The 26,369-nt window shown below is 43.7% G+C and overlaps 1 protein-coding gene across 1 annotated transcript in view; it reads left to right on the plus strand.

Annotated features, from left to right (window-relative positions):
• The window catches only part of LOC144494162 (uncharacterized), a 397,513-nt gene that overhangs the window by 353,454 nt on the left and 17,690 nt on the right, over positions 1-26,369 (plus strand). The window contains exons 46-47 of the mRNA XM_078213764.1: positions 11,250-11,285; positions 11,479-11,523. Of these exons, the coding sequence (XP_078069890.1) occupies positions 11,250-11,285; positions 11,479-11,523 (81 nt within the window). The remainder of the gene's footprint in view (positions 1-11,249; positions 11,286-11,478; positions 11,524-26,369) is intronic.

Here is a 26,369-nt window from a genome sequence, read left to right on the forward strand (position 1 = left end):
TAAATTGACCTTAGTGTCAGGGGGTTAGCAGGGTAAATATGTGGGGTTACGGGAATAGGGCCTGGGTGTGACTGTGGTTGGTACAGACTTGATGGGTCAAATGGTTTCCTTCTATATTGTAGGGATTCTATGATTAAACTGGGACGGTAATAACCAGTTAAAAAGCTGCATGTCAATTGTTTGCTGATAAATTTGCCAGTCCTATTTATCAGCGAAGTCACATATAGAAGGAACATCCAATAAATCTGGAGTTCCAGTTTAAGGTGCACAAGACCAGTTCAAACCAGTACCAGTCATTTCCAAAATTTACGAGATTTTCCTACTATATGTATTTAATATTAGATGTGACATTCTCCACTTCATTTTCCCAACTTCTGGCCCGGATTATTGCCACCACAATATAAATTGGTAGGGTGAGCTGAGGAGTGGGATACCTCCAGTAGATCTCTCATTGAGGGGCTTTTATTGAGTGAATTTTACAGCTGAATATTGCTTCTACTTTGCTGCATCGACTTCAATTGTTTGGTTCTCTGGATGGTCTGCCCTTTAGTACCATATTCATGCATAACGTTCATTTATCCAACTTGAAATCTCTCCATTCCTATATCTTGAAGGAGGACAAAGAGAAAGAGGATTAATTGGCGGACTTTACTGTTATAAAGCCCCCTCTGAGAATTAATACCGAAACACCCAAAGAAGAGTACGTCGCCTTATAATCTGTAAAAAGTGTGTGTGAAGTGGTGTGACCTGCTCTTCAGCAACTTCCAGTGGTTAAATACAAAATAAATCCCTGACACTCACTCTAAAATCAACAAGTAACAACTAACTAACAGTGAACAAATTAACTAAACTCTTAACAAACCAAATAAATCCTTTCTAATTATCAACTATTCCCGAATAAAACAAGTTTCTAATGGTATGCTGTTCCAAAAAATACAATTCCCACTGATTAACAAAAATAAAATTTAGTCACTCTCTAAATTACAACCAGGTTTTGGAATATTCTGGGCCTTCTCTGTTGATTCCTCTGTCTGCAACTTCTTTCTTCTTTGGTAACTTTGCTATCTAGATGGTGCTTTCTCTAAGACATTGATGAAGCTATGAGAGCCAGTGATTCTCTCCCTCTCTGGAGAGCTGTGAGCTGTTACCTTTGGTAGGTGGTAGTTGCTCTCTCTTTTTGTCCCATTTTTAAATCGTGATGACATATCAATATTTCCCACAAAAGAAGTCCTAGGTTGTCAAAACCATCAAATTTAAATTTAATACGTTCTTGGTGTCGAAGTGCCTGATTCAAATTTATTGGCTAAATTCAAAGCCTGTCTAGCTTTGACAAAGAGTCATCTGGACACGAAACATCAGCTCTTTTCTCTCCTTACAGATGCTGCCAGACCTGCTGAGATTTTCCAGCATTTTCTCTTTTGGTTTCAAAAGGCTGTTGTCTTGGTAAAAACTGATGCTTGGCCTTTCAATGCAAATGTTTCAGTTTGGAGCTCCCTTTGTACTTGCATTTTTTTTTAACTCTCTAAGCACAGAAAAAGCATCACCCTTTAAATAAGACTGTGCAATGCTTTCCCCCTAGCATTTTACAACTTTACAAACACCAATCTACAATTAATCTACCCAACCTCGCAACATTAGGATGAGGTCAATTCAAAGAATACATCTGTTCTCTATGCATAGATATCTATTCACTAGGAGCTACAGACCTAGATTGACTTGTTCAAAAAGCTTTGCACTGAACTGCCTCAGAATGTGTCCCCACCCCCACCTCCCCCTCCCTCACCACAGGAGAGGCTAGTACAAAAATATGTCAGCTACAAGCTGATATTCTGTAGCCCACTCCTACCAAGAGATCAACATTTGTTGAATCGGTCCTAAAATTAACCTGCTTGATTTTATTTTTTGACAACCTCACCCATCCAGTGAGCATCTGGTGATCTTTCCCACAGCCATAATGCAATATCTGCATCAAGATAATTGCTACTTTAAGTAGTAGGCCATACAATTCATATTATTCCCAAGTGACTCCAGAGCTATAAAGAGGGGGATCTATCAAGTTGTGCGAATTGGTAAGGTCTGTACAGGTAAAATGTGCCATTAATGGAACAAAGGCACTGCACAAAGATCTGATAAATTTGCCATTCCCCTTTATCAGGGAAGCCAGTAAAACCTGGAGTTCCAGTTTAAGGCATACAAGACCAGTTCATAAGAACATAAGAACTAGGAGCAGGAGTAGGCCATCTGGCCCCTCGAGCCTGCTCCACCATTCAATAAGATCATGGCTGATCTTTTCGTGGACTCAGTTCCACTTACCTGTCTGCTCACCATAACCCTTAATTCCTTTACTCTTCAAAGTTCTAACTATCTTTGCCTTAAAAGCATTCAATGAGGTAGCCTCAACTGCTTCACTGGGCAGGGAATTCCACAGATTCACAACCCTTTGGGTGAAGAAGTTCTTCCTCATCTCAGTCCTAAATCTGTTCCCCCTTATTTTGAGGCCATGCCCCCTAGTTCTAGTTTCACCCGCCAGTGGAAACAATCTCCCTGCTTCTATCTTATCTATTCCCTTCATAATCTTATGTTTCTATAAGACCTCCCCTCATTCTCCTGAATAGCAGAGCTACACCACCTCCCTTACCTTCCTGTCTTTCCCTCCGAATAGTCTGATACCCCTGGATATTTAACTCCCAGTCGTGACCACTCTGCAACCATGTCTCTGTAATGGCCACTAAATCATACTAATTTGCGATGATTTGTGCTGTCAACTCATTTTAGACCAGTACCAGTCATTTTGTATACAAAAATGTGTAATGAATGTATATACAAAAGTGTGTAATGAATAGGTGTATAATAAACAAATGTGTAATGAACTAGTGATATATAATAGTGATCAAGCACTAACTAGAGTGTAATGGGGAAGGTGATGGCCTAGTGGTATTATCACTGGACTATTACTCCAGAAATTCACCTAATGTTCTGGGGACCCGGGTTTGAATCCAGCCACGACAGATAGTGGCATTTGAATTCAATAAAAATTATCTGGAATTAAGAATCTAACGATGGCAATGAAACCATTGTCGATTGTCAGAAAGACCCAACTGGTTCACTGATATCCTTTAGGGAAAGAAATCTGCCATCCTTACCCAGTCTGGCCTACAGCAATGTGGTTGACTCTCAACTGCCCTCCAAAGGCAACTAGGGATGGGCAATAAATGCGAGCCAGCCAGCGACGCCCATGTCACACAAATGAATAATAAACATTTTTTAAAATCATGAACTAGTGTGTAATGGACAGGTTGGATTTGTCCTGTTTCTTGTGTACTGGACATATCGGGGCAATTCTCCACATTGCCGGGTAGATGCCAGTGTTGTAGCTATACTGGAACAGCTTGGCTAGGGGCACGGCAAGTCCTGGAGCACAGTATTATTGCCAGAATGGTGTAAGTGCCCATTGCCTTTAAAGTATCAAGTGCTTCATACATTTCTTGATATCATGAGGAATGAATCAAATTGGCTGAAGATTGACATTTTGTGATGCTGGGACCTCTGGAGGAGATTGAGATGAATCATCCACTTGGCATTTCGGGTTTATGATTGTGAAAATGCTTCAACCTTATCTTTTGCACTGATGTGCTGGGCTCCTCCATCACTGAGGACGGGGATATTTGTGGAGCTTCCTCCTCCAGTGAGTTATTTAATTGTCCACCACCATTCACTACTGGATGTGGCAGGACTGCAGAACTTAGATCTGATCCATTGGTTGTGGATTGCTTAGCTATTGGTCTATTACTCGCTGCTTATGTTGTTCATTATGCAAGTAGCCCTGTGTTGTAGTTTCACCAGGGTTGACACCCCAATTTTAGGTATGCCTGATGCTGTTTCTCACATGCCCACCTGCACACTTCATTAAACCAGGCTTGATCGCCTGGATTGGTGGTAATGGTAGATTGGAGGATATGCCGGGCCATGAGGATACAGATTGTGATTGAGTACAATTCTGCTGCTGCTGATGGCCCACAGTGCCAGATGGATGTCCAGTCTAGGGCTGCTAGATCTGTTCGAAGTCTATCTCATAGTGTAGTGTCAGTGGGACAGGACATACCTCGGAATGGTGATGGTGGTGTCTGGGACGTTTTCTGTAATGAATGAATCTGTGACTATGACATGTCAGGCTGTTGCTGGGTTAGTCTGTGAGATTACTCTCCAAATGTTGGTAAAGGCCCCTAGATATTAATAAGGAGGACTTTGCATTGTTGATAGGACTGAGTTTGCAGTTGTTGTTTCCAATACCTAGGTTGATGTCAGGTAGTTCATCCAGTTTCATTCCTCTTAGATTTTTTTAGTGGTTTGATACAACTGAGTGGCTTACTGTGGGTCTGAAGTCACATGTTGGCCAGACCAGGTAAGGGCAGATTTCCTTCCCTAAAGGACACTAGAGAACCAGATGGGTTTTTATAACAATCAACAATGGTTTCACGGTCATCATTAGACTTTTAATTCCATTAAATTCAAATTCCGCCATCTGTCATGGGATTTGAACCCAGATCCCCAGAGAATTACCCTGAGTCTCGGGTTTGCTCAACATAGAATCATAGAATCCCTACAGTGCAAAAGGAAGCCATTCGGCCCATTAAGCCTGCACCAACAACAGTCCCACCCAGACCCTATCCCCGTAATCCCATACATTTACCCTGCTAATCTCCCTGACACTAAAGGACAATTCAACATGGAGGAAACCCACGCAGACACAGGGAGAATGTGCAAACTCCATACAGACAGTGACCCAAGGCTGGAATTGAACCCAGGTCCCCAGCACTGTGAAGAAGCAGTGCGAACCACTGTGCTACCGTGCTGTCCAACCACTGTGCCACCATGCTGCCCTGTGACAATACCACTACACCACCACCTCCCCGTGAACTAATGTGTAATGGAATCATGAATCAGTGTGTAACAGTAATCAGAACTAGTGTGCATTGGTAATCATGATTGAATGTGTAATGGCAAACAGAACTACTGTGTAATGGTAGTTATGAAGTTGTGTGCATTGGAAATCATGAACAAGCATTTAACAGTAATTGTGAAATAGCGTACAATGGTAATCATGAAAGAGTGTGTAATGGTAATTGTGAACCGGTCATTTTTTAAAATTCATTTATGGGATGTGGGCATCGCTGGCTGGGGCAGCATTTTTTTGCCTATCCTTAACTGCCCTCCATTTCAGAGGGAATTTAAGAGTCAACCACATTGCGGTGGGTCTCGAGTCACATGGAGACCAGACCAGGTAAGGACGGCAAATTCCCTTCCTAAAGGGCATTAGTGAATCAGATGGGTTTTTCTGACAATCGCCAATGGTTTCATGGGCATCAGTAGATTCTTAGTTCCAGATATTTTTATTAAATTCAAATTCCACCATCAGCCGAGGCGGGATTTGAACCCGAGTCCCCAGAACATTAGTTGAGTTTTTGTATTAATAGTCTAATGATAATACCACTAGGCCATCACCTTCCCCACATCTAAGACCCACAATGTTGATAACAGAATCTCAGGGGAGAACTCTTCATTGTTAAATTTGGAAGATGATAAAGTGTGTGTATGTATCTGTGTGGAGACCGATGGTAATTTGAGTTTCCTCCCGAGGACTAGAGCTGTGCTTTGGTCCAATCTCCACCCGCAAGCTTTCTTGGTCCAGTTGCTCATTGCAACAATTCTCAAGACTCCTCGATGGCGTGTTGCAGCAAACAAGATCAGTTACAGTTGATGATCTTTGCATGCGGCAGGATGAAGAATCTGCCCATTTGGAGGCAAAGGTGGGAGATAAAACCCCACCAGCAGATTTTGCTTCTGAATCCAAAACTGATCGCCTGGGTTTAAAGAGAGGAAGAAGCTATCTTTGCACGCTCTGGGTGCAAGGGTCTAATTTAATGCACGCCAGCAGCTTCACAGCTTGTAGAAACCGCCCAGACATGGGAAGATGATCCCCTTCCATTTCCTGAGATTAAGGTGAGGCACATGCAAAGTTCCTAGACACAGTTTCCTATCCAGCTGACACACGTGGTGTCATCTGTCAGAGCTCACAGCTGCTCACGGGTTAGAAGCTATAAACCTGCTTTGGAATAAACAGTCAAAAATACATTTCCTTGCCAAATGATCATGTGTTGAATATGGAAACCGGGAATGAAGGAAGACATATAGTATTTAATGTGTACACAATTGCACTATCAGCACCTATAACACAACCCTGATGACCTTTTTGCATCCATCAAACAGCTAAAGGCAAACTACTCGGCTAAAAATAAAGAGTGTTGGGAATATTTCTCATAGAATCATAGAGTGCAGAAGGAGGCCATTCAGCCCATCGAGTCTGCACCGACCACTATCCCACCCAGGCCCTATCCCCATAACCCCATGCATTTGCCCTACCTAGTTCCCCTGGTTTTAATTATTCCTGTAGGTCGAGTGATCACATGATGACGTGGTTACTTAACAGGCCACGTGACGGAAATGCAGGTATTCTCCCTGAAGCGTGGGCAGAATACACGCATGGAGTAGCTCGTGAATGAAGTATTATTTTGTACAAATCCTTGGTCACCAGTCTTTGGGAACCCAGCACTTCTACAATTCCAATGTCAAATTATTCTTGCCAAATTAATTATTTGAAATCCCACCTTGGACTTTCCATAAACTCTGTTACCCATTTGCCTAACTCATACTGACCCCCATTCACCTTTCACCTCTTTGCTCCCTGATCAACATTCGCCCAGCAAAGCCTTGTTTTAATGTTTCTTTTATTTATTTGTGGGACATGGGCGTCGCTGGCTGGCCAGCATTTGTTGCCCAAGGGCAATTGAAAGTCAACCACACAACTGTGGCTCTGGAGTCACATGTAAGCCAGATCAGATAAGGACGGCAGATTTCCTTCCCTAAAGGACATTAGTGAACCAGATGGGGTTTTCCGACAATCGACAATGGTTTCATGGTCATCAGTAGATTCTTAATTCCAGATATTTACTGAATTCAAATTTCACCATCTGCCGTGGTGGGATTCAAACCCAGGTCCCCAGTCCCCAGAGCAATAGCCTAGCTGTCTGGATTACTAGTCCAGTGACAATTCCACTGCGCCACCACTTACCCTAATGGTAATGGTAATCGTGAACTAGTGTGTAATGGTAATCATGAATGAGCATGTAATGATAATCATGAACTATTGTGTAATGATAGTCATGAATGAGTGTGTAATGGTAATCGTTAATATGTGTATGGTAATCAAGAACAAGTGTGTAATGGTATTCATAAACTAGTAATGGTAATCATGAACTAGTGTGTAATGGTAATCATGAACTAGTGTGCAATGGTAATCATGAACTAGTGTGTAATGGTAATCATGAACTAGTGTGTACTGGTAATCATGAACTAGTGTGCAATGGTATTCATGAACTAGTGTGTAATGGTAATCATGAACTAGTGTGTAATGGTAATCATGAACTAGTGTAATGGTAATCATGAAAGAGGCTGGAAGTTTGTCGTCCCGCCCGCCACAGAAATCGGAGCGGGAGAGGGATGGACCATGGAAAGGTCTGTTGACCTCGGGCAGGATTTTCCGGTTTTGGGGCGAGAGAGGCCAGAAATTCTATCATTCTAAAATCCCGCCCAGAGTGTGTAATGGTAATCATGAACTCATGTGAAATGTCGATTTGAACAATTTTGCAATGGCTATTATGAATGGTGTGTAATGGGAATTGTGAGCAAGTGTGTAATGGTAACCATGCACTAGTAATCGTGAACTAGTGTGTTATGGTAATCATACACTACAGTACATGTGAATGCCTGATGGCCAGGTCTCAGCCAGGACACTTTTGACATGGAAGAATATCTGCCAAACATTATAGAACACAGGACAGTACCGCACAGTACAGGCCCTTCGGCCCTCGATGTTGTGCCGAGCTTAGTCCGAAACTAAGATCAAGCTATCCCACTCCCTATCATTCTGGTGTGCTCCATGTGCCTATCCAATAACCGCTTGAAAGTTCCTAAAGTGTCTGACTCCAATATCACAGCAGGCAGTCCATTCCACACCCCAACCACTCTCTGAGTAAAGAACCTACCTCGGACATCCCTCCTATATCTCCCACCATGAACCTTATAGTTATGCCCCCTAGTAATAGCTACATTCACCCAAGGAAATAGTCTCTGAACGTCCACTCTATCTATCCCCCTCATCATCTTGTAAACCTCTATTACGTCGCCTCTCATCCTCCTCCGCTCTAAAGAGAAAAGCCCCAGCTCCCTCAACCTTTCCTCATAAGACCTACCCTCCAAACCAGGCAGCATCCTGGTAAATCTCCTCTGCACTCTCTCCAATGCTTCCACATCCTTCTTATAGTGAAGTAACCAGAACTACACACAATATTCCAAATGTGGTCTCACCAAGGTCCTGTACAGTTGCAGCATAACCCCCACGGCTCTTAAACTCAAACCCCCTGTTAATAAACGCTAACACACTATAGGCCTTCTTCACTTCTCTATCCACTTGAGCGGCAACGTTCAGAGATCTGTGGATATGAACCCCAAGATCTCTCTGTTCCTCCACATTCCTCAGAACCCTGCCATTGACCCTGTAATCCGCATTCAAATTTGTCCTCCCAAAATGAATCACCTCTTTAATGGCTCTGGAGTCACATGTAGGCCAGGCCAGATAAGGACGGCAGATTTCTTTCCTTAAAGGACATTAGTGAAAAATAAGTGCAATCCCAAAGCATGAGAAGGAACATGAAAGTTAATGATTAATAAAATAATGAATTGCTCTCAAAACTCAGAGCAGTGAATCTATGCACCATACTGGAGTGATACTCCATTACGACAGGAAATGATTCACCAGTGTAAATTCCAGCCCTACAGTAAGGCTTCCGAAGACTGAAAGGGCAACAGATTGAATGAGGCACATGACATTACAATGAGTGTGATAGACTAAACTATTCTAAAGTCTCCCTTTCGGTGCTTAGATAAATCTGCTGGAACTCAGACATACAGATAGGAAGACTGTCCAGAATAATTGTAGTTGGCTGTGTATTCAACAGCAGCATAACAAAGAATAGCTCAGTGCACTTAGAGGCATTATCACTGGACTATTAATCCAGAAACTCAGCTAATATTGTGGGGACCCGCATTCGAATCCCGCCATGCCAGATGGTAGAATTTGAATTCAATTTTTAAAATCTGGAATTAAGAATCTAATGATGACTGTGAAACCATTGTCGGAAAAACCCATCTGGTTCACTAATGTCCTTTAAGGAAAGAAATCTGCCGTCCTTATCTGGCCTGGCCTACATGTGACTCCAGAGCCACAGCAATATGGTTGACTCTCAACTGCCCTCCAAGGGCAACTAGGGATGGGCAATAAATGCTTGGCCAGCCAACGACGCCCATGTCCCACAAATGAATTTAAAAAAAGGACTGGAGGATGAGGAAAAGTAAGTGCAATTCCAAAGCATGAGAAGGAACATGAAAGTTAACAGCCAGGGAATAGATATAATTTATAAACTACTGCTTTTGATGAATTACAAATAAAGTCCTTTCGCACCTACAGTTCTCCTCACTACATACTGATGAATTCCTTGCTGTGAAAGACTCCTGCCAATTTCCTTATTAAGGCAGAATTCTACATTCCCCTTATTGTCCAATTCCCAATAGTTGCATGCTTACATAGAAGTGAGCTCAGAATGCTGCAGGGACTTTAGGGCTGCCTACTTTTATCTCTGCCTCTGTCCCTGTCTCAGCTGATCTGCTGCTAAAGACCTCACTTTAGGCTCAACTTCTGAGATTCAGGGAGGATGCCAGAGGACTGGAGAACTGTTCCAACCTGGTTCAAAGAAACTACAGTTCAGTCCATTTAACCTTGATGAAACAATGATTTGGGACAAAATTATAAGTCACTTGGACAAATATAGATAATTAGAAGAGAATCGTACAGTGCAGAAGGAGGCCACTCGACCCATTGAGTCCACACCAAACACAATCCCAGCCAGGCCCCACCCCCATAATCCAGGCAGTTACCCTAGCTAGTCCTCCCGAACTAAGGGGCAATTTAGCATGGCCAATCCACCTAACCGGCACATCTTTGGACTGTGGGAGGAAACCAGAGCACCCGGAGGAAACCCAGGCAGACAGGGGAAAACGTGCAGACTCCATAGAAACAATGACCCAAGCCAGGAATCGAACCCAGGTCCCTGACGCTGTTAGGCAGCAGTGCTAGCCACTGTGCCGCCCACACAAATTAGGGCAACATGGTGGCTCAGTTGTTAGCACTGCTGCCTCACAGCGCCAGGGACTTGGGTTCAATTCTGGCCTCGGGTGACTGTGTGGAGTTTGCACATTCTCCCTGTGTCTGCGTGGGTTTCCTCCGGGTGCTCCAGTTTCTTCCCACAATCCAAAGATGTGGGGGTTAGGTTGATTGGCCATGCTAAATTGCCACTTAGTGTCAGGGGACTAGCTAGGGTAAATGCATTAGGTTATGTGGATCGGCCCTGGGCGGGATTGTGGTCGGTACAGACTCAATGGGCCGAATGGCTTCCTTCTGCACTGTAGGGATTCTATGATTCTATGAATTAAGAAAGGCAAGCAGAGATTTGTTAAGGCAATTCATGTTTAACTAGTTTCATGGTGTTCTTTCATGATGTGGATTATACGGTTGATGTTGTGTTAATGGACTTTCAAGAGGCATTGGTGCTGTTTTTTTCAGAATGACCATGAACATGATAAATATTTTATTATTCAGTTATTATTTCTTCCCTGCTTTTCCTATCCTATGATCCTATAGTACGATTCCTCGTCCCAAGTGAATGAATGGTGGAAATTGGACACTTTACTGAACTGTTGCTCAGGAGTAGGCTGAGGGTGGGATTTTCCAGCTGCACTGGCCGCAAAATCGGAAAATCCCACCCGAGGTTAACAGCCTGCGCCGGCTACTATTCCCGTGGCGGTGGGGAAGGGAAAATCCGCCCCCCCCCGATTCTCAGATGCTCCCTCCTCATGTGGAAACATCTGGCAGGTTCCCTGCACCGTCCCACAGCTGTACTGTTTAGATCAGAGATTTACCATGCAGATGAGACACAGACCTTGTGCCTTCCCATTGCAGGGGCTTGGAGCTAACGAGGTTGGAGAGAGTTCTGCACAGAAAACTCATTTCCTCTTTTAGAAATATCACCGGCCAGATTCCCGCTCCTCATGTGTGTTTTCTTTTTATCTCCCAACAGGGAAAAACTGGAGGTCGTGGATTTCCAGGTTCGCAGGTAAGAAACCAGGAAATTCAAGGGATGCTCATTTTTGTTGTTGTTGTTGTTGTTTTAACCCCTCCTTGTCTCTGTGTCATGTAATCTAACCAAATTTGTAGCGGAATGATTTTACTGTTGCAATTTACAGTGAAGTTTATTTGAATCTCATAAGACACTGGGAAAACACTTTCTTTTCCTTATTTAATTCCAGGGTTCACCAGGCAGCAGAGGCGACCGTGGGCCCAAGGGTGAACGGGTAAATCATTTATTAAAGTAATTAATATTTCTTCAATTAAAGGTAAATTCAGCTCTGACATATCATCAACCAGTGTGATATTGTTCCTCAGTGGGTTATATACTCCCAATGTGATGTTGCCACCCAGTGGTTAAAACACTCCCAGTGTGATATCACCCCCCTGTGTGTTATACATTCCCAGTGTTATATTGTCTCTCAGTGATTTATACACTCCAAGTGTGATATTGTTCCTTGGTGCTTTATACACTCCCAGTGTGATATTGTACCTTAGTGGTTTTTGCACTCCCCATGTGATATTGCCCCTCAGTGAATAATGCACTCCCAGTGTGATATTGTTCCTCAGTGACTTATACACTCCCAGTGTGATATTGTTCCTCAGTGGTTTTTGCACTCCCAGTGTGATATTTTCCTTCTGTGGTTTATATGTTCCCAGTGTGATATTGCCCTTAGAGAACTATACACTCCTAGTGTGATATTGCTCCTCAGTGAGTTATACACTCCCAGTGAGATATTGTTCCTCACTGAGTTCTACACTCCCAGTGAGATATTGTTCCTCAGTGGTTCATACATGCCGAGTGCAATATTGCCATTCACTGGTTTATACACTCCCCATGTGATATTGCCCCTCAGTGAGTAATGCACTCTCCAGTGTGATATTGTCCTTCTGTGGTTTATATATTTCCAGTGTGATATTGCCCTCAGGGAACTATACACTCCCAGTGCGATATTGTTCCTCAGTGGTTTATACACTCCCAGTGCGATATTGTTCCTCAGTGGTTTATACACTCCCAGTGCGATATTGTTCCTCAGTGGTTTATACACTCCTAGTGTGATATTGTTCCTCAGTGGTTTATACACTCCTAGTGTGATATTGTTCCTCAGTGGTTTATACACTCCTAGTGTGATATTGTTCCTCAGTGGTTTATACATGCCTAGTGTGATATTGTTCCTCAGTGGTTTATACATGCCTAGTGTGATATTGTTCCTCAGTGTTTTATATGCTCCCAGTGTGATATTGTCCCCCAGTGGTTTATACACTCCCAGTGTGATATTGTCCTCCAATAGTTTTTATACACTCCCAGTGTGATATTGTCCCCCAGTGGTTTATACACTCCCAGTGTGATATTGTCCCCCAGTGGTTTATACACTCCCAGTGAGATATTGTCCCTCAGTTGTTTATAAATGCCTATTGCGATATTGTTCCTCTTTTTTTTCATACTCCCAGTGTGATATTGCCCCTCAACGAGTTATACTCTCACAGTTTGATATTGTTCCTATGTGGTTTATAAACTCCCAGTGTGATATTGCCACTCAGTGGTTTATACTTCCCAATGTGATACTGTCCCTCTGTGGTTTATACACTCCCAGTGAGATATTGTCCATTAGTGGCTTAAACACTCCCAGTGAGATATTGTCCCTCAGTGGTTTATAGAAATCATAGAAACCCTACAGTGCAGAAGGAGGCCATTTGGCCCATCGAGTCTGCACCGACCACAATCCGACCCAGGCCCGACCCCCACATATTTACCCGCTAATCCCTCTAACCTATGCATCCCAGGACTCTCAGGGGCAATTTTTAACCTGGCCAATCAACCTAACCCGCACATCTTTGGACTGTGGGAGGAAACCGGAGCACCCGGAGGAAACCCACGCAGACACGAGGAGAATGTGCAAACTCCACACAGACAGTGACCCGAGCCGGGAATCGAACCCGGGACCCTGGAGCTGTGAAGCAGCAGTGCTAACCACTGTGCTACCATGCCGCCCATTTATAAATGCCTAGTGCGATATTGTCCCTTTTTTTCACACTCCCAGTGTGATATTGCCCCTCAGTGGTTTATACATGCCGAGTGTGGTATTGTCCCTTAGTTTATTTTTTACACTCCCAGTGTGACATTGCTCCTCAATGAGTTAGACTCTCCCAGTTTGATAGTGTTCCTCAGTGGTTTATACAATCCCAGTGTGATATTGCCACTCAGTTGTTTATACATGCCCAGTGTGATATTGTCCTTCAGGGTTTATACACTCCCAGTGTGATATTGCAACTCACTGGTTTATACACTCCCAGTGTGACAGTGTCCGTCAGTGGTTTATACACTCCCCATGTGATATTGCCCCTCAGTGCTTTTTGCAGTCCCCGTGTGATGGTGTTCCTCAGTGTTTTATACACTCCCAGTGTGATACTGTCCCTCACCAGTTTATACATGCCCTGTGTGATATTATCCCTCAGTGAGTTATGCACTCCCAGTGTGATATTGTCCCTCACTGGTTCATACATGCCCAGTGTGAAATTGTCCCTGAATGGTTCATACACTTCCAGTATGATATTTTCCCACAGTGGTTTATACATGCCCAGTGTGTTATTGTCCCTCATTGAGTTATACATTCTTAGTGAGATATTGCCCCTCAGTACTTTATACACTGCCAGTGAGATATTGTCCCTGAGTGGTTTATACATGTTGAGTGCGATATTGGCACTCAGTTTTTACACTCCCAGTGTGATATTGCCCCTCGCTGAGTTATACTCTCCCAGTTTGATATTATTCCTCAGCGGTTTATACACTCCCAGTGTGATATTGACACTCAGTCGTTTATACATTCAGGATGTGATATTGTCCCTCAATGAGTCATTCACTCCCAGTGTGATATAGTCCCTCTGTGAGTTATACACTCCCAGTGAGATATTGACACTCAGTCGTTTATACATTCAGGATGTGATATTGTCCCTCAATGAGTCATTCACTCCCAGTGTGATATAGTCCCTCTGTGAGTTATACACTCCCAGTGAGATATTGTCCCTCACTTGTTTATACATGCTGAGTGCGATATTGTCCCCCAGTGGGACTACTGAGGGACAATATCAAACTGGGAGTGTATGATTCATTGAGGGGTAATATCACACTCTGAATGTATAAACGATTGAGTGTCAATATCACACTGGGAGTTTATACACTCCCAGTTTGATATTTTCCCTCAATGGTTTATACATTCCCAGTGTGATATTGCCCCTCCGTGGTTTATACAGTCCCAGTGTGATATTGTCCCTCAGTAGTTTATAAGCCCCAAGTGTGTTATAGTCCCTCAGTGGTTTATATACGCCCAGTGTGATATTGTCATGCAGTGGGCTATTCATGCCCAGTAGGTTATTGTCCCTGAGTGAGTTATACATACCCAGTATGATATTGTCCCTCAGTCGTTTCTACACTCCCAGTGTGATATTGCCACTCAGTGCTTTATACACTTCCAGTGTGATATTACCCTGCAGTGGTTTATACACCCCAGTGTGATATTGTTCCTCAGTAGTTTTTACAGTCCCTGTGTGATAATGTTCCTCAGTGCTTTATACACTTCCAGTGTGATATTGTCCCTCACTAGTTTATACAGGTCCAGTGAGATACATCCCAGTGTGATATTGCTCCTCAGTGGTTTATACACTCCCCTTGTGATATTGTCCATCTGTGAGTTATACACTCCCTGTGTGGTATTCTCCCTCCATAGTTTATACACTCCCAGTGTGGTATTGTCCCTCAGTGCTTTATACACTCTCAGTGTGATATTGTCCCTCAGTGGTTTATGCACTCCCAGTGTGATATTGTCCCTTAGTGGTTTATACATGCCCAGTGTGATATTGTCCCTCAGTGGTTTATGCACTCCCAGTGTGATATTGTCCCTCAGTGGTTTATACATGCCCAGTGTGATATTGTCCCTCAGTGGTTTATATACTCCCAGTGTCATATTATCCTTCAGTGGTTTTTACAGTCCCTGTGTGATAATGTTCCTCAGTGCTTTATACACTCCCAGTGTGATATTGTCCCTCACTGGTTTATACATGTCTAGTGAGATATTGTCCCTCAGTGAGTTATGCACTCCAACAGCGTGATATTGCCCCTCACTGAGTTATACATTCCCAGTGTGATATTGTTCCTCAGTGAGATTATACACATCGAGTGTGAAGTTGTCCCTCAGTGGTTTATACACTGCCCGTGTGATATTGCCGCTCACTGGTTTATGCACTCCAAGTGTGATATTGTTCCTCAGTGATTTATACACTCCCAATGTGATATATTGCCCCTCAGTGGTTTATACACTCGCAGTGTGATATTTTCCCTCAGTAGCTTATACACTCCCAGTGTGATATCGGGCCTCAGTGGTTTATACACTCGCAGCGTGATATTGCCCCTCAGTGAGATATATTCTCCCAATGTGATATTCTCCCTCAGTAGTTGATACATTCCCAGTTTGATATTGTCCCTCAGTGGTTTCCAGAATCCCAGTGTGATATTGCCCCTCAGTGGTTTATACGCTCCCAGTTTGATATTGCCGCTCAGTGGTTTATACACTCCCAGTTTGATATTGTCCCTCAGTGGTTTATACACTTCCAGTGTGCTATTGTCCCTTGGTGAGTTATACACTCCCAATGTGATATTGTCCCACAGTTGTTTACATGCTCCCAGTGTGATATTGCCGCTCAGTGGTTTATACACTCCCTGTGTGATATTGTCCCTCAGTGGTTGATACACTCCCAGTGTGATATTGTCCCTCAGTGATTTATACATGCCCAGTGTCATATTGTCCCTCAGTAGTTTATGCACTCCCAGTGTGATATTGTTCCTCAGTGATAATGCACTTCCAGTGAGATATTGTCCTCCAGTGGTTTATACATGCCCAGTGTGATATTGTCCCTCAGGGGTTTATATACTCCCAGTGTCATATACTCCTCAGTGGTTTTTACAGTCCCTGTGTGATAATGTTCCTCAGTGCTTTATACACTCCCAGTAAAACACTTTATACACTCCCAAGGAAAACCCCAAGGCTTTTTACTCTTATGTGAGGAATAAAAGAATGACCAGGGTGAGGTTGGGGCCGGTCAAGGACGGCAGTGGGAATTTGTGCATGGAATCAGAAGAGATAGGAGAGGTGATGAATGAATACTTTTCTTCGGTGTTCACCAAGGAGAGGGGCCATGTTTTTGAGGAAGAGAGGGTGTCACAGGCTGATAGACTGGAGGAAGTAGATGTTCGGAGGGAAGATGTACTAGCAATTTTGAATAAACTGAAAGTTGATAAGTCCCCTGGGCCTGATGAAATATATCCTAGGAGTCTTTGGGAGGCATGGGATGAGATAGCAGAGCCTTTGGCATCGATCTTTGCATCCTCACTGTCCACGGGGGTGGTGCCAGAGGACTGGAGAGTGGTGAATGTGGTTCCTCTGTTTAAGAAAGGGAATAGAAATGACCCTGGTAATTACAGGCCGGTTAGTCTTACTTCGGTGGTCGGTAAGTTGATGGAAAAGGTCCTCAGGGATAGGATTTACGACCATTTAGAAAGATGCAGCTTAATCCGGGATAGTCAGCACGGATTTGTGAAGGGCAAGTCTTGCCTCACAAATTTGATAGAATTTTGTGAGGAGGTAACTAAGTATGTAGATGAAGGTAGGGCAGTTGATGTCATATACATGGATTTTAGTAAGGCGTTTGATAAAGTCCCCCATGGTCGGCTTATGAAGAAAGTAAGGATGTGTGGGATGGGAAGTTTGGCCAATTGGATAGGTAACTGGCTATCTAACAGAAGACAGAGGGTGGTGGTGGATGGAAAATTTTCAGACTGGAAACCGGTTACCAGCGGAGTGCCACAGGGATCAGTGCTTGGTCCTCTGCTATTTGTAATTTTTATAAATGACTTGGAGGAGGGGGCTGAAGGGTGGATCAGTAAATTTGCTGATGACACCAAGATTGGTGGAGTAGTGGATGAGGTGGAGGGCTGTTGTAGGCTGCAAAGAGATATAAATAGGATGCAGAGCTGGGCTGAAAAATGGCAAATGGAGTTTAACCCTGACAAATGCGAGGTGATTCATTTTGGTAGGACAAATTTAAATGTGGATTACAGGGTCAAAGGTAGGGTTCTGAAGAATGTGGAGGAACAGAGAGATCTTGGGGTTCATATCCATAGAAGGCCTATAGTGTGTTGGCGTTCATTAACAGGGGGTTTGAGTTTAAGAGCCGTGGGGTTATGCTGCAACTGTACAGGACCTTGGTGAGACCACATTTGGAATATTGTGTGCAGTTCTGGCCACCTCACTATAAGAAGGATGTGGAGACACTGGAAAGAGTGCAAAGGAGATTTACCAGGATGCTGCCTGGTTTGGAGGGTAGGTCTTATGAGGAAAGGTTGAGGGAACTTGGGCTTTTCTCTTTGGAGCGGAGGAGGTTGAGAGGAGACTTGATAGAGGTTTATAAGATGATGAGGGGGATAGATAGAGTGAACGTTCAAAGACTATTTCCTCGGGTGGATGGAGCTATTACAAGGGGGCATAACTATAGGGTTCATGGTGGGCGATATCGGAAGGATGTCCAAGGTAGGTTTTTTACTCAGAGAGTGGTTGGGGTGTGGAATGGACTGCCTGCAGGGATAGTGGAGTCAGAAACTTTAGGAACATTTAAGAAGCTATTGGATAGGCACATGGAGTACTTCGGGATGATAGGGAGGAAATAGCTTGATCTGGGTTTCAGACAAAGCTCGGCACAATAACGTGGGCCGAAGGGCCTGTTCTGTGCTGTACTGTTCTATGTGCTATGTTCAGTGTGATATTGTCCCTCACTGGTTTATACATGTCCAGCGAGATATTGTCCCTCAGTGGTTTATACACTCCCAGTGTGATATTGTCCTTCAGTCGTTTATACACTCCCAGTGTAATATTGTCCCTCAGTGGTTTATACACTCCCAGTGTGATATTGTCCTTCAGTCGTTTATACACTGCCAGTGTGATATTACCGCTCGGTGGTTTACGCACTCCAAGTGTGATATTTTCCCTTGGTAGCTTATACACTCCCAGTGTGATATATTGCCCCTCAGTGAGTTATATTCTCCCAAAATGATATTCTCCCTCTGTAGTTGATACATTCCCAGTTTGATATTGTCCCTCAGTGGTTTATACACTCCCAGTGTGATATTGTTCCTCAGAGTTCCTCAATGAATGGTGGGAAGCTTTTTCCCAGGTCGGTGGTGACTTTCACGAGGGGTCATAGGTTCAAGGTGAGGGGGGGGGGAGGTTTAACACGGATATCAGAAGGACGTATTTTACACAGAGGGTGGTGGGAGCCTGGAATGCGCTGCCGGGCAAGGTGGTGGAGGCAGACACACTGGGAATCTTTAAGACTTATCTAGATAGCCACATGAACGGAGTGGGAATGGAGGGATACAAAAGAATGGTCTAGTTGGGACCAGGGAGCGGCGTGGGCTTGGAGGGCCGAAGGGCCTGTTCCTGTGCTGTATTGTTCTTTGTCCTTTGTTCAGTCATTTATACATTAACAGTGTGATATTGTCCCTCAGTGGTTTCTAAACTCCCAAGTGGTTTATACCCTCCTAGTGTGATATTGTCCCTCAGTAGTTTATGCACTCCCCGTATGACATTATTCCTCAGTTGTTTATACAGACCCAGTGTGATATTGCCCCTCACTGAGTTATACACTTCCAGTGTGATATTGTCCCTCAGTGGTTTATACACTCCCAGTGTGATCTTGCTCCTCAGTGAATTATAAACTCCCAGTGTGATATTGTGCCTCAGTTGTTCACACAATCCCAGTGTGATATTGTTCCTCAATGGTTTATGCTGTCCCAGTGTGATCTTGGTGAGATGTACACTCCCAATGTGATATTGTCCCACAGTTGTTTATACACTCCCAGTGTGATATTGTCTCTCAGTGGTTTATACACTCCCAGTGTGATATTGTCTCTCAGTGGTTTATACACTCCCGGTGTGATATTGTCTCTCAGTGGTTTATACACTCCCGGTGTGATATTGTCTCTCAGTGGTTTATACACTCCCAGTGTGATATTGTCTCTCAGTGGTTTATACACTCCCAGTGTGATATTGTCTCTCAGTGGTTTATACACTCCCGGTGTGATATTGTCTCTCAGTGGTTTATACACTCCCAGTGTGATATTGTCTCTCAGTGGTTTATACACTCCCAGTGTGATATTGTCTCTCAGTGGTTTATACACTCCCGGTGTGATATTGTCTCGCAGTGGTTTATACACTCCCGGTGTGATATTGTCTCGCAGTGGTTTATACACTCCCAGTGTGATATTGTCTCGCAATGGTTTATACACTCCCAGTGTGATATTGTCTCTCAGTGGTTTATACACTCCCAGTGTGATATTGTCTCGCAGTGGTTTATACACTCCCAGTGTGATATTGTCTCGCAGTGGTTTATACACTCCCAGTGTGATATTGTCTCTCAGTGGTTTATACACTCCCAGTGTGATATTGCCCCTCAGTGTTTTATACACTCCCAGTGTGATATTGTTCCTCAGTGGTATATACACTCCCACTGTGATATTGTCCCTCAGTGGTTGAGACACTCCCAGTGTGATATTTCCCCTCAGTAGCTTATACACTCCCAGTGTGATATCAGCCCTCAGTGAGTTATACACTCCCAGTGTGATATTGTCCCTCCGTGGTTTTCCATTCCCAGTGCGATATTGCTCCTCAGTGCTTTCTGCACTCCCAGTGTGATATTTCCACTCAGTGATTTTTGCATTCCCAGTGTGAAATTGCCCCTCAGTGGTTTATACACTCCCGGTGTGATATTGCCCCTCAGTGGTTTATACACTCACAGCGTGATATTGCCACTCAGTGGTTTCTACACTCCCAGTGTGATATTGCCACTCAGTGGTTTCTACACTCCCAGTGTGATATTATCCCTCAGTGAGTTATACACTCCCAGTGTGAGATTGCCCCTTAGTGACTTATACACTGCCCGTGTGATATTGTCCCTCAGTGAGTTATACAGTCCCAATCTGACATTGCCCCTCTGTTTATGCACTTTCAATGTCAAATTGTTCCTCAGTGGATTATACACTCCCAGTGTGATATTGTCCCTCAGTGATTTACACACTCCTAGTGTGATATTGCCCCTCTGTTGTTTATACACTCCCAGTGTGACATTTCCCCTCAGTGGTTTCTACACTCCCAGAGTGACATTGTCCCTCAGTGGTTTATACAGTCCCAGTGTGATATTGTTCCTCAGTCAGTTATGCACTCCCAGTGTGACATTGCCCCTCTGTTGTTTATACACTCCCAGTGTGACATTGCCCCTCTGTTGTTTATGCACTCCCAGTGTGACATTGCCCCTCTGTTGTTTATACACTCCCAGTGTGATATTGCCCCTCAGTGATTTATACACGCTCAGTGTGATATTATCCCTCAGTGGTTTCTACACTCCCAGTGTGATATTTCCACTCAGTAATTTATACACTCGCAGTGTGATGTTGTTCCTCAATGAGTTATACACGTCCAGTGTGATACTTTTCTTCAGTTTTCTAGTGGGTTATACACTCCCAGTGTGATATTGTCCCTCAGTTATTTATATACTCCCAGTGTGACATTGTTCCTCAGTCAGTTATACACTCCCAGCGTCATGTTGTCCTTCAGTGGTTTATCCACTCCCAGTGTGATGTTTCCCCTCAGTGGTTTATACACTCCTAAGTGTGATATTTGTCCCTCAGTTGTTTATACACTCCCAGTGTGATGTTTCCTCTCAATAGTTTATACACTCCCAGTGTGACATTGTTCCTCAGTGAGTTATACACTCCCTGTGTCTTGTTGTCCCTCAGTGGTTTATACATTCCCAGTGTGATATTTTTTCTCAGTTGTTTATACATTCCCAGTGTGATATTTTTTCTCAGTTGTTTATACATCCCAGTGTGATATTGCCCCTCAGTTGTTTATTCACTCCCAGTGTAATATTGTTCCTCAGTGGTTTATACACTCCCAGTGTGATATCGTCCTTCAGTGGTTTATTTATTCCCAGTGTGATATTGCCCCTCTGTTGTTTTTACATCCTAGAGTAATATTGCCCCACAGTAGTTTATGCACTCATAGTATGATATTGTCCCTCAGTGGTTTATACACTCCAGCGTGATATTCTCCCTGAGTGGCTTATACACTCCCAGTGTGATATTGTTCCTCAATTGTTTATACACTCTCAGTGTGATTTTGCTCCTCTGTAGTTTATGCACTCCTAGAGTGACATTGTCCCTCAGTGGTTTCTATACTCCCAGTGTGATACTTCCACTCAGAGGTTCATACACTCTCAGTGTGATATTGCCACTCAATAGTTTATACACTCCCAGTGTGATCTTGTGCCTCAGTCAATTATACACTCCCAGTGTGATTTTCGTCCTCAGTGGTTTATACACTCCCGGTGTGATCTTGACCCTCTGCAGTTTATGCACTCCTGGAATGATATTGCCCCTCAGTAGTTTATGCACTCGCAGTGTGATATTGACCCTCGATGGGGTATACACTCCCAGAGTGAATTGTCCTTCATTGATTTATACACTCCCAGTGTGATTTTATCCCTCCGTGGGTTATACACTCCCAGTATGATATTTTCCTCAGTGATCTATACACTCCCAGTGTGATATTGTCCCTCCATGTGTTATACACTCCCAGTGTGATATTGCCCCTGGTGGTTTCTACACTCCCAGTGTGATATTATCCCTCAGTGGCATATACACTCCCAGTGTGATATTATCCCTCAGTGGCATATACACTCCCAGTGTGATATTATCCCTCAGTGGCATATACACTCCCAGTGTGATATTATCCCTCAGTGGCATATACACTCCCAGTGTGATATTGTCCCTCAATTGTTTATAAACTTCCAGTGTGATATTGCCCCTCAGTGGGTTATACACTCCCAGTGTAATATTGTCCCTCAGTGGTTTATGCACTCCCGGAGTGATATTGCCACTCAGTTTATATACTCCCAGTGTGATATTGTTCCTCGGTGTTTAAGCAGTCTCAGTGTGATATTGCCCCGCAGTGACTTATATACTCCCAGTGTGATTTTCTCGTTCAGTGCTTTATACACTCCCAGTATAATTTTGTCCCTCTGTAGCTTATGTACTCCCAGTGTGATATTGTCCCTCAGTGGTTTATGCACTCCCAGTGTGATATTGTCCCTCAGTGGTTTATGCACTCCCAGTGTGATATTGTCCCTCAGTGGTTTATGCACTCCCAGTGTGATATTGTCCCTCAGTGGTTTATGCACTCCCAGTGTGATATTGTCCCTCAGTGGTTTATGCACTCCCAGTGTGATATTGTCCCTCAGTGGTTTATGCACTCCCAGTGTGATATTGTCCCTCAGTGGTTTATGCACTCCCAGTGTGATATTGTCCCTCAGTGGTTTATGCACTCCCAGTGTGATATTGTCCCTCAGTGGCTTATACAGTCCCAGTGTGATATTGTCCCTCAGTGATTTTACGCTCCCAGTGTGATATTGTCCCTCAGTTGTTTATATACCCCCAGTGTGATATTGTCCCTCAGTTGTTTATATACTCCCAGTGTGATTTTCTCCTTCAGTGATTTTACACTCCCAGTGTAATTTTGCCCCTCTGTAATTTATGTACTCCCAGTGTGATTTTGCCCCTCAGTAGTTTGTGCACTCCCAGTGTGATATTGCCCCACAGTGGTTTATTTATTCCCAGTGTGATTTTGCCTCTCTGTAGTTTTTCCATCCTAGAGTAATATTGCCCCACAGTAGTTTATGCACTCATAGTATGATATTGTCCCTCAGTGGTTTATACACTCCAGCGTGATATTCTCCCTGAGTTGCTTATACACTCCCAGTGTGATATTGTTCCTCAGTGGTTTATACACTCTCAGTGTGATTTTGCTCCTTTGTAGTTAATGCACTCCTAGAGTGATGTTGCCCCTCAGTAGTTTATGCACTCCCAGTGTGGTATTGCCACTCAGTGTTTTATACACTCCCAGTGTGATATTGTCCTTCAGTGATTTACACACTCCCAGTGTGATATTGACACGCCCAAAGTGATATTGTCCCTCATTGCTTTATAAACCCCTAGTGTGATATTGCTCCTCAGTGAGTTATACACTCCCAGTGTGATATTGTCCACCAGTGGTTTATACACGCTCAGTGTGATATTGCCCCTCAGTGGTTTCTACACTCCCAATGTGATATTGCCCCTCAGTGAGTTATACACTCCCAGTATGATATTGCCCCTCAGTGAGTTATACACTCCCAGTATGATATTGCCGCTCAGTGATTTATACACTCACAGCGTGATATTGTCGCTTAGTGGTTTATTCATGCCCAGTGTGATATTGTCCCTTAGTGGTTTATACACTCCCAGTATGATATTGCCGCTCAATGATTTATACACTCCCAGTGTGATATTGTCGCTTAGTGGTTTATTCATGCCCAGTGTGATATTGTCCCTCAGTTGTTTATACACTCCCAGGCTGCTATTGACCCTCAGTGGATTATACACCTCTGTGTGTTATTGTCCCTAAGTGGCTTATACTCTCCCAGTGTGATATCGTCCCTCAGTAGGTTATACAGTCCCAGTGTGATATTGTCCCTCATTTGTTCTACACTCCCAGCGTGATATTGCCATTCAGTGCTTTATGCACTCTCAGTGTGATATTGTTCCTCAGTGGTTTATACACTCCCAGTGTAATAGTGTCCCTCAGTGGTTCATACACCCCCAGTGTCATATTGCCCCTCAGTCATAGAGTCATAAAGGTTTACAGCATGGAAACAGGCTGTTCGGCCCAACTTGTCCATGCCGCCCTTTTTTTAAAAAACCCCTAAGCTAATCTCAATTGCCAGCATTTGGCCCATATCCCTCTATACCCATCGTACACATGTAACTTTCTAAATGCTTTTTAAAAGACAAAATTGGAGCCGCCTCTACTACTACCTCTGGCAGCTTGTTCCAGACACTCACCACCCTCTGTGTGAAAAAATTGCCCCTCTGGACACTTTTGTATCTCTCCCCTCTCACCTTGAACCTATGCCCTCTAGTTTTAGACTCCCCTACCCTTGGGAAAAGATATTGACTGTCTAGCTGATCTGTGCCCCTCATTATTTTATAGACCTCTATAAGATCATCCCTCAACCTCCTACGCTCCAGAGAAAAAAGTCCCAGTCTATCCAGCCTCTCCTTATAACTCAAACCATCAAGTCCCGGTAGCATCCTAGTAAATCTTTTCTGCACTCTTTCTAGTTTAATAATATCCTTTCTATAATAGGGTGACCAGAATTGCACACAGTATTCCAAGTGTGGCCTTACCAATGTCTTGTAATGTCTTACCAATGTCAGTGAGTTACACACTCCCAGTGTGATATTGTCCTTCAGTGATTTATACACTCCCCGTGTGATTTTGTCCATCAGTTGTTTATACACTCCCAGTGTGATATTTCCACTCAGTGGTTTATATACTTCCAGTGTTATATTATCCCTCAGTGGTTTATTTATGCCCGGAGTGATATTGCCCCTCAGTGGCTTATACACTCCCAGTTTGATTTTGATCCACTGTAGTTTATACACTCCCAGTGAGATATTGTCCCTCAGTTGTTTATACACGTTCTGTGTGTTATTGACCCTCAGTGGCTTATACACTCCAGTGTGATACTTTCCCCCAGTGGGTTATACACTACCTGTGTGATATTGTCCCTCAGTGGCTTATAAACTCCCATTGCGATATTGTTCCGCAGTGGCTTATACACTCACAGTGTGATATTGGCACTCAGTGGTTTATACACTCACAGTGTGATATTGGCACTCAGTGGTTTATCCACTCCCAATGTAATAGTGTCCCTTAGTGGTTTATACACTCCCAGTGTGATATTGTCCCTCAGTTGATTATACTTCCAAGTGTGATATTGCCCCTCATTGGTTTACACACTCTCAATGTGATATTGTCCCTCAGTGGCTTATACACTCCCAGTGTGATATTTCCACTCAGTGTTTAATGCACTCCTAGTGTGATATTGTCCCTCAGTTTTTTTCTATACTCCCAGTGTGATATTGTTCCTGAGTGGTTTACACGCTCCCAGTGTGATATTATCCCTCAGTGGTTTTTACAGTCCCTGTGTGATAATGTTCCTCACTGGTTTATACATGTCCAGTGAGATATTGTCCCACAGTGAGTTATACACTCCCAGTGTGAGTTATACACTGCCCGTGTGATATTGCCGCTCACTGGTTTATGCACTCCAAGTGTGATATTGTTCCTCAGTGATTTATACACTCCCAATATGATATATTGCCCCTCAGTGGTTTATACACTCGCAGTGTGATATTTTCCCTCAGCAGCTTATACACTCCCAGTGTGATATCGGGCCTCAGTGGTTTATACACTCGCAGTGTGATATTGCCCCTCACTGAGTTATACACTCCCAGTGTGATATTGTCCCTCAGTGGTTTATACACTCCCAGTGTGATATAGATTAGTGACTAGAATGGTTGACGAGGGAAGGGCTGTGGATGTCGTCTATATGGACTTTAGTAAAGCGTTTGACAAAGTCCCTCATGGTAGGCTGGTGCAAAAGGTTGGATCTCATGGGATAAAGGGGGAGGTGGCTAGATGGGTGGAGAACTGGTTTGGTCACAGAAGACAGAGTGTGGTAGTGGAAGGGTCTTTTTCCAGCTGGAGGCCTGTGGCTAGTGGTGTTCCGCAGGGCTCTGTATTGGGACCTCTGCTGTTTGTGATTTATATAAACGATCTGGAAGAAGGTGTAACTGGGGTGATCAGTAAGTTTGCGGACGACACAAAATTGGCAGGACTTGCAGATAGTGAGGAGCATTGTCAGAGGCTACAGAAGGATATAGATAGGCTGGAAATTTGGGCAAAGAAATGGCAGATGGAGTTCAATCCTGATAAATGTGAAGTGATGCATTTTGGTAGAAATAATGTAGGGAGGAGCTATACGATAAATGGCAGAACGATAAAGGGTGTAGATACGCAGAGGGACCTGGGTGTGCAAGTCCACAGATCCTTGAAGGTGACGTCACAGGTGGAGAAGGTGGTGAAGA

The sequence above is a fragment of the Mustelus asterias genome, chromosome 5 (genome assembly GCF_964213995.1).
Source record: "Mustelus asterias chromosome 5, sMusAst1.hap1.1, whole genome shotgun sequence".
Classification (NCBI taxonomy): Eukaryota; Metazoa; Chordata; class Chondrichthyes; order Carcharhiniformes; family Triakidae; genus Mustelus; species Mustelus asterias.